Source organism: Hylobates moloch, unplaced genomic scaffold, assembly GCF_009828535.3.
Source record: "Hylobates moloch isolate HMO894 unplaced genomic scaffold, HMol_V3 SCAFFOLD_6, whole genome shotgun sequence".
In the NCBI taxonomy this organism is placed as follows: Eukaryota; Metazoa; Chordata; class Mammalia; order Primates; family Hylobatidae; genus Hylobates; species Hylobates moloch.
Window position 1 is genome coordinate 76,971,539 of NW_026652281.1, and position 14,360 is coordinate 76,985,898.

General features: G+C 50.2%; 1 protein-coding gene across 1 annotated transcript; it reads left to right on the forward strand.

Moving 5' to 3' along the window:
* Nucleotides 1–251: 251 nt before the first annotated feature.
* AQP8 (aquaporin 8) lies at nt 252–11,884 on the forward strand. The gene is made up of 5 exons (XM_032157164.2): nt 252–572; nt 4,542–4,668; nt 7,278–7,492; nt 10,027–10,161; nt 11,383–11,884. Exons 1-5 carry the CDS (start codon nt 331–333, stop codon nt 11,429–11,431), a joined length of 768 nt encoding a protein of 255 aa, XP_032013055.1. The 5' UTR covers nt 252–330; the 3' UTR covers nt 11,432–11,884.
* The last annotated feature ends 2,476 nt before the right edge of the window (nt 11,885–14,360 follow it).

Genomic DNA, 14,360 nt, shown 5'->3' on the forward strand with positions numbered 1-14,360 from the left:
GGTTTATTGCTTTCTCTGCACTTGCATTGAGCCTCTGCAGCCCTTTAAAAGGGGCAGAGCCCATAGTGTGATCAGCAGGTCCTGTCCCTGGGAGATAAGAGTGTCTTGCACGGCAGGTGCAGGTTTCCCAGCAGCTCAGGCAAGAGCCCGATGTTTGTGCTGTCTGATCCTGATGTCTGGAGAGGTGAGCCCTCTGTCGGCATCTTCCTTTCCAGGCTGGCAGAGCAAGAGGGGCTGTGAATTAATTCATGGTTGGGGGTCGGGACCTTCTATATCTGGACTTGCCTCCCACCCGTGTCCTCTGTCCCTTTTTCCCTACGGCAGATAGCCATGTGTGAGCCTGAATTTGGCAATGACAAGGCCAGGGAGCCGAGCGTGGGTGGCAGGTGGCGAGTGTCCTGGTACGAACGGTTTGTGCAGCCATGCCTGGTCGAACTGCTGGGCTCTGCTCTCTTCATCTTCATCGGGTGCCTGTCGGTCATTGAGAATGGGACGGACACTGGGCTGCTGCAGCCGGCCCTGGCCCACGGGCTGGCTTTGGGGCTCATGATTGCCACGCTGGGGAATATCAGGTGAGACCAGCTCTGAGGATTCAGCCTGGTGCTGACTTGGGGTGCTGGGGGTGGAAAGCAAAGCCGTTGTGAAGGACCCCTGGGTGCATACGTATTCAGGATTTCAAGGAGTGCTCTGGATAACTATGGGGTTGGGAGTCAGACTGTCTGGGGTCAACTCCGGACCCTGCAGCCTGTGAGCTTGCGACTTTGGGCAAGTCATTCTCTTTTTGAGTAGCTGGATCACAGGCATGTGCCACAGCACCCAACTAATTTTTAAATTTTGTTGTAGAGATGGGGTCTCACTATGTTGCCCAGGCTAGTCTTGAACTCCTGGTCTCAAGCGATCCTTCTGCCTTGGCTTCCCAAAGTTTTGGGATTACAGGCAGGCAAGTCACTCTCTAAACCCAAAGTTCCCCACCTATAAAATGGGAATAGTAGCTTTTAAATGGTTTTTTTTCAAGCCAACACATCTATATTGCTAACCATGTACCAGGCACTAGTCTAATTACTTTACAGATATCAGTTATTTAATCCTCACAAAAGCCTTGTGGGGTAGGTCCTGTTATTAGCCCCATTTTACAGCTGCAAAAGTGAAAGGCTGTGTAATCTGTCCAAGCTTAGAGGGCCAGAAAGTGGCAGAGCCGGGAGTCAAGAACAAGCTGTCTGGCTCCAGTGCTCAAATCCAAGTGCCTCATGGGGGAGGCATGAGAATTAAATGAAGTAGAGCGCCTGGCACACACCAAACATACAATAGGCATTGGTTGCTGTGTTATTGTTATCACTAGAAGTGGGTTTTAGGGAAAGCAGAAATGCGTAGAAGGCCTGAGCCAGGTTTTCCCACCTGGATATCCAGGGATCTGCAGTGGTCCTGGCTGGTCAAGAGGTGATCAAGAAGGAGGGGCAGGGAAAGGGACAGGCTTCTGTGGCTTAGCTCTCGTCTGGGTAGAGGCTCAGTGGGGAGGTCTGTGGACATGGCTGCTGGTTCCCAGGAGAGCCAGCTGTCACGACGAAGATCTTGAATGGGGTGCCTGGCAGGGTGATCTGGGACATGGTTGGTCTGTATTAAATCTCACTCAAAAAATATATCTGAATGAGGAAACAGAAATACTGTTTCTGAGAAAACCAGAATGGAAAAGAGCTTTAACATCTCTTTAGGCTGGGTGCAGTGGCTCACGCCTGTAATCCCAGCACTTTGGGAGGCTGAGGCGGGTGGATCACCTGAGGTCAGGAGTTGGAGAGCAGCCTGGCCAACATGGTGAAATCCTGTCTCTACTAAAGATACAAAAATTAGCTGGGCGTGGTGGCAGGCACCTGTAGTCCCAGCTACTTGGGAGGCTGACGCAGGAGAATTGCTTGAACCAGGAGGGAGAGCTTGCAGTGAGCTGAGATTGCGCCACTGCACTCCAGCCTGGGCAACAGAGTAAGACTCAATCTCCAAAAAACAAACAAACAAAAAACAAAAAAACCACATGTCTTTAGACGTCCAAGGGAGGCTGCAAGTGAAACAAAAAGTACATGATCTTCCCTTTGGGTGGATCTGAGATTGAAGGCAACGTTTATCACTTCTTAGCAGGGTGACCACAGCAAGTTGCTGAAGCCTCTGTGTGCAGTGGTATAAATGTGAGTGATAATAATAGCTGACGTTTATTGAATGCTAACTACATAGATAGTACTATGGGCTGTACATATATTAATTCTTTATATCTTTGCAATAGCTTTATCAGGCAGAGATCATTGAGGCACAGAGAGGTTATGTAACTTGGCCAATGTCACACAGCTCTTTAGTGGCAGAGTTGGGCTTTGAACCCAGGCCAGCTGGCTGGAAAGACCATCTCTTTGGCACTGCAAATACTGCCTCTCTGTTTGGGTTTTTTGACAAATATTTATTCAGCACCTACTGCGTGCCAGACACTGACTTTGAGGTTGTTCACTGGATCCAGGGTAAGTTATGTATGTAAGTTATAAGCACCCAGCACAGCACCTGGCACATAGTAAGTGTTAGAGAAATATTTGCTGAGTGAACAATGAATGACTGAATGAATGTGTCTTGATTGTTTTATTGCTAATGAGTGTAAACCAGGAAATATGTGGTTCTCGTCACCTGGACCTCCTGGTAGAGCCGTGCTCTGAGTGACAGTTTCTCTCCCCTTTGGGGCTCCCGTGGGAAGCTGCCTCACCCTGACTCCATCTGGGTATCTCAGCAGAGCCCAGGCTAAGCTACTCGAGGCCAAGTAGGCCTGGATGCCCCTCTTCCCAACCTGTGGAGTCTGAGCACTGACTGGTGCTTTCAAACTATGCATGGACGTCAAGCACAGTGGCTCACTGTAATCCCAGCACTTTGGGAGGCCGAAGCAGGTGAATCACCTGAGGTCAGGAGTTCGAGACCAACCTGCCAACATGGTGAAACCCCGTCTCTACCAAAAATACAAAAATTAGCCGGGCTTGGTGGCATGCATGCTCCTGTTATCCCAGCTACCTGGGAGGCTGAAGCAGGAGAATCGCTTGAACCCAGGAGGCGGAAGTTGCAGTGAGCCGAGATTGCACCATTGCACTCCAGCCTGGGTGACAAAGGGAGACCCTGTCTCAAAAAAAAAAAAAAAAAATCAAATCAAATCAAACCATGCATGGAGCTTATCTGAGGGCTTGGGTCCAGAGCTGAGCCAGACAAGTTGGGGCAGCTGGTCTCGAGGTATCAGGGTCTTGGACAAAGTCCTTTTGTGCAGAGCTGAGGTCCTCTGTCCAGTCTCAAATGAATGTCCTATGACCTTTGGAAGATGGGTAAACTCATTGGTGGGCTCTTTACTTGGGGGGCACTTTGGTTCTTGCATGACATGGGGAGTCTTGGGGTCCCTTTCTCTCTCATTGGGGAGTAACCATTCCTGGAAACCAGATGGATTCAGGAGGCCAAACTGTGACAATATTTCCTCCATCAGAGTGGGACTGGTTGGGACACCGATGTGAGTGCAGCCACCCTGGCTCTGGAGCCTGGGCTGGTTGAACATCTTGGTGAACGTGAAGGCTCTTTACCCATGAGCTGGGGAGTGGCTGATCAACTGAAACCTGCCCTTTGACCTCAGGTTCTGACTTGTCTAATTCCCTTCCACACCCCAGACTCCCAATCCCAATCCCTAACCTGGTCATGAACCTCCAACTCCACCCCATGATTCTCAATGCCATTTCCGGCCTGAACTCCAAATCTGCATTTTACACCCATCACACTTTGAGACCACAAGTAGGGTTTTCATTGGATGAGCAGTTCAACCAATCAGGAGGTCTTATTCAGGGCCTAGCTACTCATAAGGGGAGATCCGGGCTGGGCACGGTAGCTCATGCCTGTAACCCCAGCACTTTGGGAGGCTGACACGGGTGGATCGCTTGAGGTCAGGAGTTCGAGACCAGCCTGACCAACATGGTGAAACCTCATCTCTACTAAAAATACAAAAATAAGCCGGGTGTGGTGGCACACGCCTGTAGTCCCAGCTACTTGGGAGGCTGAGTCAGGAGAATTGCTTGAACTCAAAAGGTGGAAGTTGCAGTGAGCTGAGATCACACCACTGCACTGCAGCCTGCGCGACAGAACAAGACTCCGTCTCATAAAATCAAACAAATCATAAGGGGAGGCCTGGATATGGCTCTTGGGCTACTAACTTGGAGCCTTGGTGTCTCAATATGACCTGTGGCCACATCTCTGAAGGGCTGGAGGGAGGCTTGGAGGGAGTCAGGGAGGAGTTAAGGGATGGTCTCCCTACACGCTCTTCCTCCAGGGCCATCCTGGGGGCTGGGCTTAGGACTTGGAGGGCCCTTTATCTCTTACCCTCTGCCTGGCACCTCAGGGAAAATGGAAGCAATTTGGTGCTTGAGTTGGGCCTTGGACTGACTCTCGCCCTGAGAGGCCAGCCTGGTGGGTTGGCTGGGACGTCCTGTCTCAATTGCCAGCCATGTGGTCAGCCCTGGGCTCATGACTTCCTCTGCTTTTGTGGGTTACAGTGGTGGACACTTCAACCCTGCAGTGTCCCTGGCAGCCATGCTGATCGGAGGCCTCAACCTGGTGATGCTCCTTCCATACTGGGTCTCACAGCTGCTCGGGGGGCTGCTCGGGGCTGCCTTGGCCAAGGTGGGTAAACTCCAGGGGCTGGACTAGTCTTCCTCTCTGATGGGGCTGCTGGAGGTGCATGATGTGTGTGTGTGTATGTTGGAGGGACAGTGGGGAGTGGGGAAATGTCCAATCTTTTGCTTGTTTCTGCCAGTGGAATTGGTGGACGTTTTTCTTCTCTCTTTCTTTCTTATTGCATTTTATTGTATTTTTTATTTATTTGTTTTTTTGAGATGGAATCTCGCTCTGTCACCCAGGCTGGAGTGCAGTGGCGTGATCTTGGCTCACTGCAACCTCTGCCTCTTGGGCTCAAGCAATTCTCCTGCCTCAGCCTCTTGAGTAACTGGGATTACAGGTGCATGCCAGCACACCCGGCTAATTTTTGTATTTTTAGTAGAGCCGAGGTTTCACCGTGTTGGCCAGGCTGGTCTTGAACTCCTGAGCTCAAGTGATCTGCCTGCCTCAGCCTCCCAAAGTGCTGAGGTTACAGGCGTGAGCCACTGTGCCCGGCCTCTCTTTTTTATTTTAGAGATGGGGTTTCACTTTGTTGTCCAGGCTGGAGTGCGGTGGTGCAATCATAGCTCACTGCAAGCTGGACCTCCTGGGCTCAAGTGATCCTCCTGCCTCAGCCTCTTGAGTAGCTGGGACTATACATGTGTGTCACCACACCCAACTAATTTTTAAAAATTTTTTGTAGAGGGGGGCTCTCACTGTGTTGACCACATTGGTCTCCAACTCCTGGCCTCAAGTGATCTTCCTGCCTTGGCCTCCCAAAGTGCTGGGATTGCAGGCATGAGCCACTGAGCCTGGCCAGCCACAGAGTTTTCATAGCTTTATGCATAAATCCATGGATAGACTTTCTCCCTCCGTCCCTCTTTTTCTCTTATTTTCTCTCTTTCTTTCTTTTCTTTTGCCCTTAAGTCTCGGTTCAGCCAGGGACCCTTCAAGCCCTTCAAGATGTGGGCCTTGCGTGGCATGTGTGTGGGGAGTGGTGGATGGGGGAGCTCTGTTAGCTTGGCTGTGATAGGGTCTGAAGCTGTAAGTGCTGACTCACTGCAGACTTTGTTCTCAAGCCTCACTTTACTGTCATCCCCTGCCCTGGTCTCTCCATGCCCCAATTTGAGAGCCACAGCCTGTTACCCTGTCTGTGGAACATGCCCGGGACCTTCTTGCCTGCTTCTGCTCTGAAAAGCAGTGGCCAGACTCGAGCTCAAGCCCTGCCACTTAAAACCTGTCAAACATGGTTCTGACAGTTGCGGGGCAGCAGGGTTCCCCAAGCACATTCTTCCTGCTAAATGTTTTACACATATTCTCTTATTTCATCTCCCAGCAACTTTACGAAAAACCATAGTCAGTTCATAGAGAGCGCTTACCTTGTGCCAGGCACACCAACGGCCTTGTCTGTGAGCTGGGAGCTGTCAGTATCATCCCTATTTTATAGATGAGAAAACAGAGGTGCAGAGAAGCAGGTAACTTGCTCAAGTTCAGACGTGCCTGTAAGCAGCACAGCCCCGACTGGGTCCAGAGTCCAGAAGCTTGTGCACTGCACTGTCTTTCCCCTTCAGGGCTGTGATAGCCCCGAGGCCGATTGCCCGTAAAAATAATTGAGCTCAGGCTTCAGGGCTCTCCTGCACATGCCCCTTCTACGGTCCTATGGGGCTTAGCAATGAGTTCACCTGATCATATGTGTTTGTAGAGTTTCTAAGAGTAAGGTATTTTTAGCCACGCACGGTGGCTGATGCCTGTAATCCCAGCATTTTGGGAGGCAGAGGCGGGAGGATCACTGGAGCCTAGGAGTTCCAGACCAGCCTGGGCAACATAGTTAAGACCTTCCATCTCTACAAAAAATTTTAAAAAAAACATTAGGTGGGCATGGTTGGTATGCACCTGTGGTCCCAGCTACGTGAAAAGCTGAGGTAGGAGGGACACTGGAGCCCAGGAGGTCGAGGCTGCAGTGAGCTATGATCGTGTCACTGGGCGACAGAGCTAGACTCTGTCTCAAAGAAAAAAAAAGATAGTTTATGTTCTTTTTCTCAAAGAGGATCATCTAAGTTACATAAGCTTTAGGCCTGTAACCTGGAGCCATGACTGGGTTATCCCCATTTTTCTTTTTCTTTTTTGAGATGGAGTCTCGCTCTGTTGTTCAAGCTGGAGAGCAGTGGTGTGATCTCAGCTCACTGCAACCTCCGCTTCCAGAGTTCAAGTGATTCTTGTGCCTCAGCCTCCTGAGCAGCTGGGATTACAGCTGCCCGCCACTTCACCCCGCTATTTTTTGTATTTTTAGTGGAGATGGGGTTTCACCATGTTGGCAGGGCTGGTCTTGAACTCCCGGGCTCTAGTGACCCACCCATCTCAGCCTCCCAAAGTGCTGGGGTTGCTGGCGTGAGCCACCACGCCTAGCCCCATTCCTATTTTTCGGCTGAACAAAGTGAGGCTCAGAGAGGTTCAGTAGTTCACGCAGGGTCACACAATAAAATCTGGCAGAGCTGGGATGTGGATGCAGGTATATCTAACTGAAATTGGACATAACCCTTCACTGGCCCTTAAGGTGGGCAGGCATGCGTTTTTTAGGCCTCAGTTTCCAGCTGTCTCTCTGCCCCACTGTAACGCTGAACATCTTCTCTGTGCAGGCGGTGAGTCCCGAGGAGAGGTTCTGGAATGCATCTGGGGCAGCCTTTGTGACAGTCCAGGAGCAGGGGCAGGTGGCAGGGGCGTTGGTGGCAGAGATCATCCTGACGATGCTGCTGGCCCTGGTCGTATGCATGGGTGCCATCAATGAGAAGACAAAGGGCCCTCTGGCCCCGTTCTCCATCGGCTTTGCAGTCGCTGTGGATATCCTGGCCGGGTGAGTGTCCCTTGGCAGTGGGGTGACCATGCCCAGATCTGTGCTGTTCAGCTCTGGGGGATTTCAGGCCTGAGGGCCACAGATTCAGTTGCTATTAGGGGCCAGGAAGGTGCTGCAAATGGGGAGGTGGGCTGGCATCAGGCAGACAACAGAGAGTGGGGGCGACTGCGGTGTCAGAGGTGCTGCAGTCAGTTCAGCTCTGTCAATTATTGCTGGGTACATGGGTCTGGGGTGATGCTTTCATTCAAAGGAAGTCAGAAATTTAAATCTGTATGTGATGTTTTCCAATTTTGGTAGCGTAAATACAACATTTCTGTGAACTGTGTTCATTCAGTCGGCGGGCAGCCAGGTTTTAGCCTCAGGCTTACAAAGAACATGTGTAACTGTTGTCTCATTTATTTTGAGACTCCCAGCAGGCTTTGGAAGGGATTAAGGCAACAAGATTGGGGATGATGTCTCCCATTTTATAGATAAGGAAACTGAGGCTTAGAGAGGACAGAAGTGACTTATTTAAGGTTAGTGGGCAGTGGCAAATTAAGTGACAGATCTGGGACAAGAGGCTGAGTGAACCCTTTTTATTTTTCTTGTAGAGATGGGGGTCACGCTATGTTGCCCAGGCTGGTCTTGAACTCCTGGCTTCAAGCCATCCTCCTGTGTTGGCCTCTCAAAGTACTGGAATTACAGGCATGAGCCACAGTGCCCAGCCCAGGGAGCCCCTCCCTAATGTCTGACTCTTTCCTTTCTTTTGGACACAGAACCAAGTCTAACCTTTCTCCTGGGTCAGCTCTCCCTCAACTTTGGGAGGTGGAGCCTGGGGCAGGCTGAGGAATGTGTGTGTAAAGCTGTGGCCATGCTTTGCTGCCCCCTAGTGGCCTTTGATTCACTTACAAGCCTTTTTTTTTTTTTTTTGCTCTGTCGCCCAGGCTGGAGTGCAGTGGCGTGATCTCGGCTCACTGCAAGCTCCGCTTCCCGGGTTCTGGCCATTCTCCTGCCTCAGCTTCACGAGTATCTGGGACTACAGGCGTCCGCCACCATGCCCGGCTAATTTTTTTTTGTATTTTTAGTAGAGACGGGGTTTCACCGTATTAGGCAGGGGATGGTCTCAATCTCCTGATCTCGTGATCCACCCGCCTCGGCCTCCCGAAGTGCTGGGATTACAGGCGTGAGCCACCGCGCCCGGCCTACTTACAAGTTTTTTGACTTCGAAGCTGACACAGGGTGGGGATGAGGTCTACAGGCCCCTAGCTGGAGAGAACGGGGTAAAGACAGAGCCCCAGAACGAGAGAGGTGCACCTGGGGAAGAGTCTCCCTGTAGGAGATTCTGGGCCTTTAGCTTGTGGTGCAACAACGGCCTCATCTGGACCAGCTAGAATAGTCAATGCTTTTTGTACATTAACTATATTCGAGGTGTGGGCTCCATTTACATTTTCTCATTCACTCCTGATGACAACCTATGCGATTGTCACTTTCACCTCATCTGAACACAGAGAGGTTCATGGAGGTTCCCACACCTAGAACTATCTGGGCTGGGGTTTTTCTTTCTTTACATATATATTTTTAAATTTTTGTGGGTGAACCTAGTAGGTGTATACATTTCTGGGTTACATGAGGTGTTTTGATACAGGCATGCCATGCATAATTATCATGTCGGGGTAAATGGGGTATTCATTCCCTCAAGCATTTATTCTTTATGTCACAAAAAATCCACTTATACTGTTCATTATTTTTAGTTTTGGTTTTTGAGACAGAGTCTTGCTCTGTCACCCAGGCTGGAGTGCAGTGGCATGATCATGGCTCACTGCAACTTCCAACCCCCAGGTTCAAGTGATTCTCCTGCTTCAGCCTCCCCAATAGCTGGGATTACAGGCATGTGCCACCACACATGGCTAATTTTTGTATTTTTAGTAGGAATGGGGTTTCACCATGTTGGCCAGGCTGGTCTCGAACTCCTGACCTCAAGTGATCTGCCTGCCTTGGCCTCCTAAACTGCTGAGATTACAGGCATGAGCTACTGTGTCTGGCTGTGGTTACATGAGATGTTTTGATACAGGTATGCAACGGGTAATAATCACATCAAAGTAAACGGGGTATTCATCCCCTCAAGCATTTATTCTTTGGGTCACAAACAATCCTATGATACACTTTTTGTTATTTTATAATGTGTGGGCTGGGTTTTGAATCTAGGTCAGCTTGACACCAAAAAGATTGAAACTGACTGACTTTCCTTTGTAGACTTTGGAGCAGATGTAGCTCCAGCTTCTCTTCCTGCCATCGCCCAGCAGGCATTTTTGCTGGGCATTCTAGAGGAGTTTGTGGGGAGTGCCAGACTGCACGCCCAGCGGCAAGCCATGGCTTCTGCTTCCTAGTGCTAATAGCCTCTCTACCTTCTTTGGGATCTACCCAGGAGCTCATGATGTGGGAGTTTAGAGAGGGTTTCTGGGTGGTGTGTGACTAGGACTAGTTGGGGACGTAAGTGTGAGGTGAGGTGGGGTCTGGCTGGGATCCTGGTGACCGGGGTGCCTGGGTGTTTGCAGGGGCACTGTGTCTGGAGGCTGCATGAATCCCGCCCGTGCTTTTGGACCTGCGGTTGTGGCCAACCACTGGGACTTCCACTGGATCTACTGGCTGGGCCCACTCCTGGCTGGCCTGCTTGTTGGACTGCTCATTAGGTAGGATTGTGACACAGGGTCACTGGCCCATTGGATGGGCACTTGGCAACATCTCCCAGAGAGTCCGGGGCTAGAGGGCTAGGCTCTCACTTGGGTTTGGAAGAGAAAAGAGGGAGCCTCTTTAGAGGCAAAGAAAATGGCTCCATCTAGGAGCTTTGGTTGCAAGTGATGGAGATCTATTTCAAAACAGCTTATGTCATAAAGAGGAATTCATTGGCTCACATCATCAAAAACCTCACAGGTAGCAGTGGTTTCAGGTGGCGCTCACACAATATCTTTAGGACTTGGTCTTTCTCTTTTTTTTTTTTTTTTGACAGAGTCTCCCTCTGTTGCCCAGGCTGGAGTGTAGTGGTGTGATTCTGGCTCATTGCAACCTCTGCCCCCGGGTTCAAGAGGTTCTTCTGCCTCAGCCTGCCAAGCAGCTGGGACTACAGGCGCTGCCACCATGCCCAGCTAATTCTTATATTTTTAGTAGAGTCAGGGTTTCACTGTGTTGATCAGGCTGGTCTCGAACTCCTGACCTCATGTGATCCACCTGTCTGAGCCACCACGCCTAGTCAGTTTTTGTAATTTTTTTTGGTAGAGATGGGGCTTCACCATGTTGGCCAGGCTGGTCTCCAACTCCTGACCTCAAGTGATCTGCCTCCCAAAGCGCTGGGTTACAGGTGTGAGCCACTGCACCTGGCTTCATTTATTTCTGGGCTTTCAGAGTGGCAGCAATGAGCATCTTCAGGAAAAGGGTTAGAAACCAAGCAGGACCCAGGCATGTGGCTCATGCCTGTAATCCCAGCACTTTGGGAGGCCAAGGTGGGTGGACCACTTGAAGTCAGGAGTTGGAGACCAGCATGGTCAACATGGTAAAACCCTGTCTCTATAAAAATACAAAAATCAGCCGGGTGTGGTGGTGCTTGTCTGTAGTCCCAGCTACTCGGGAGGCTGAGGTATGAGAATTGCTTGAACCCAGGAGGTAGAAGCTGCAGTGAGCTGAGATCATGCTACTGTACTCCAGCCTGGGTGAGTGAGACTCCGTCTCAATTAAAAAAAAAAAAAAAAAAAAAGAAACCAAGCAGGAAACTGTCTCCCTCTTTGCAAGGGGATCTGGCTATTAAGGCTGGGGAGGCTCAGGAAGTCATCTCTCTGGAGATTCTGAGCCCGGAGACATGGCGAAGGGCCGGGTCTCTCCTCCAGGGCAGAGACCTTACTGGGTCATCTTCCTTGCAGGTGCTTCATTGGAGATGGGAAGACCCGCCTCATCCTGAAGGCTCGGTGAAGCCGAGCTGGTGGGATTCCCGCTGCTCCAGGTGTCCTCAGCTCACCTGTCCCAGACTGAGGACAGGAGAATTCCTGCATTTCCTGCCAGAGCAGAGGCCGGAGGAGCCACCCCCTGCTTCCACTGCCTGGGCCTGCTTTCTCAGACAGACTGACTGCTGAGGCGGCTCTGGGTTCTTGGAATTCCTTTGTGCTCATCAGAGACCCCAGCCTGGGGGACACGCTGCCCGTGCTGCCCAGAGAGCAGTGCAAACACCACAACACGAGGGTGTTTCTTGAGAGGAAGGTCCCCGAGTTGGACAAGGAGGCTGTTTCTGCACATCAGCTCATTTCCTGCACCCCATTTCTTTCTTGATTGCTTTGTTGTAGAAGGGCCTTCTGGGGCCCGACCACTTCCTTGCTTCTCAAGCTGACAATTCTCACTTTGCAATAAATAGTCCAGTATTTCCTTCCATGTGCTCACTGGCTTGCCTTTCATTTGAGAAATGGGCACTGCTGAGGAGAAAGCAAGCAAAAAAAAGTCTGGGGTTAGGCCTTGGCTGTCCAGAGCAGCTGATCCTACAGCCCAGCTCAGAGTCCTGGGCCACGGCAGGCACTTGAAGTTGAGGCCAGACCAGAGCCTGTCTCCACTTGGACAGGCCCATCCTGGAGCTCTGTCTGGAGCTCAGAGTGCATAGTGAGTCCAATTTGGAGTCTAGTCGGAGTCAGTTCCAGATCACAGACCTCAGGACCCTGCTGAGAAGCCCCAGGCAGAGTCCAAGGTCTGGCTGAGTGCCCAGTGCCGTCCCTACTCGAGTGCTTGGTGCTGTCCAGGACATGGGTCAGCCCATTCATTCACCATTCACTCTAGGTGGGGAGGTGGGGGGTGGGTGGGCTTGGGATGGGCTGCAAGAATTCCCTGAGGAAATATTAGGTTGGTGCAAAATATTTTTTTTTTTGAGACAGAGTCTTGCTCCGTCACCCAGGCTGGAGTGCAGTGGCATGATCTCAGCTCACTTCAACCTCTGCCTCCCGGGTTCAAGCACTTTTCCTGCCTCAGCCTCCCAAGTAGCTGGGATTACAGGCGTATGCCACCATGCCCAGTTAACTTTTGTATTTTTACTAGAGATGGGGTTTCACCATGTTGGTCAGGCTGGTCTTGAACTCCTGACCTCAAGTGATCCACCCTCCTCGGCCTCCCAAAGTGCTGGGATTACAGGCGTGAGCCACTGTGCCCAGCCAGTTGCCAAGCCAGCCCATTACTTTCAATGGCAAAAACTGCAATTACTTTTGCGCTAACATAATAGAATCCTGAACAAGTGACACAGTACAGGCCTGAAGAGCCAGTGGCACTTGGGTGGAAGATAGGAGTATAACAAATAAGGAAGGACGGAAAGACGCACCCTGGAAGTCACCCCTTCGAAGTCGAGTGTGTGTCTTCTCCATAAGAATCGATGGGGCATTTATGGAAGATGATCATTATAACACCAGAAAGAAGGGCCAGGGAGAAACCACTCTCAACAACAAGCGAAAACTCACCCACTTCAACGAGATGAGCAAAATGCTCACTTAAGCAAAAATGAAGAAAATCACCACTACAATAAGAGACTGCCCATGGAGGAAACAGATTCACGATATAGCCACACATCCAAACCATTCTCAGAGAGAAGGAGAATAACAAACAAGAATAACGATGACAACCCGACAGAATAGAAAAGGGGAGGAAAAAATATGATACAATCAGAAACAAGCAAATTAGGACATTTACACAGAGTTAAAAATGGGTCAGGCATGGTGTTTCATGCCTGTAATCCCAGTACTTTGAAAGGCTGAGGCGGAGGATTGCTTGAGGCCAGGAGTTCGAGACCATCCAGGCAACATGGCAAGACCCTGTAACTACAAAAAATAAAAAAATCAGCTGGGCAGGTGGCACATGCTTGTAGTCTCCTCTCCTTGGGAGGCTGAGGTGGGAGGATGGCTTGAGCCTGGGAGGTTGGGGCTGCAGTGAGCTATGACAGCACCAAAGCACTCCAGCCTGGGCAACAGAGTGATATCCTGTCTCAATTAAAAAAAAAAAAAAAATGCCAGGCGCTCTGGCTCATGCCTGTAATCCCAGCACCTTGGGAGGCTAAGGTGGGTGGATCACTTGAGGTCAGGAGTTCAAGACTAGCATGACCAACATGGTGAAATGCCTTCTCTACTAAAAATACAAAAATTAGCCAGGCATAGTGGTGGGTGCCTGTAATCCCAGCTACTTGGTAGGCTGAGGCAGGAGAATTGCTTGAAACAGGGAGGTAGAGGTTGCAGTGAGCCAAGACCGTGCCGCTGCACTCCAGCCTGGGCAACAGAGTGAGACCCTGCCACAAAATAAAATAGAAGAGTAAAAAATATTAAAAGTTACTATTTTGTTTGGTGAAATAATGAAATAAATCTTTGACAAATCTAGTAAATAACAAAAGTTATATATCCATATATATATATACTTATATGTATACAGCTAACATTTATGGAGAGTTTGTTACATGTTAGGCACTGTGCTGAATGCTTTACATGTATTATGTCATTTACACCCTACGACAATCCTATGAGATAGTACAGTGGGTTGAATAGTGTCTTCCCGAAATCTGTGTCAGTCTACAGTCTTAGAGTGTGACGTTATTCGGAAATAGGGTCTTTGAAGATGCAATTAAGGTACAGGTCAAGACGCAATCCCACTGGATTAGGGTGCCCCTTTCTTGTAAGAGATAATAAAAGAGGTGCAGAGACACAAAGGAGAAGGCCATGTGAAGATGGAGGCAGAGGTTAGGGTTATACTGCCAAAACACCCCACCAGGAGCTGCCAGGAGTGGGGGGCAGGGAGGGAAGGTTCTCCTCTAGAACCTTCGTGGGAAGCCTGGCTCTGCTGACATTCTAATTTCAGACTTTCTGGCCTCCAGAACAGAGAGAGAATA

What these genes read in the sequence shown, in the direction of transcription:
- AQP8 (XM_032157164.2), top strand. Translation starts at nt 331, where the DNA reads ATGTGTGAGCCTGAATTTGGCAATGACAAGGCCAGGGAGCCGAGCGTG. An exon ending in GCCACGCTGGGGAATATCAG is followed by an intron (nt 573 to 4,541) that starts GTGAGACCAGCT and finishes TGTGGGTTACAG; the next exon opens with TGGTGGACACTTCAACCCTG. An exon ending in GCTGTGGATATCCTGGCCGG is followed by an intron (nt 7,493 to 10,026) that starts GTGAGTGTCCCT and finishes GGGTGTTTGCAG; the next exon opens with GGGCACTGTGTCTGGAGGCT.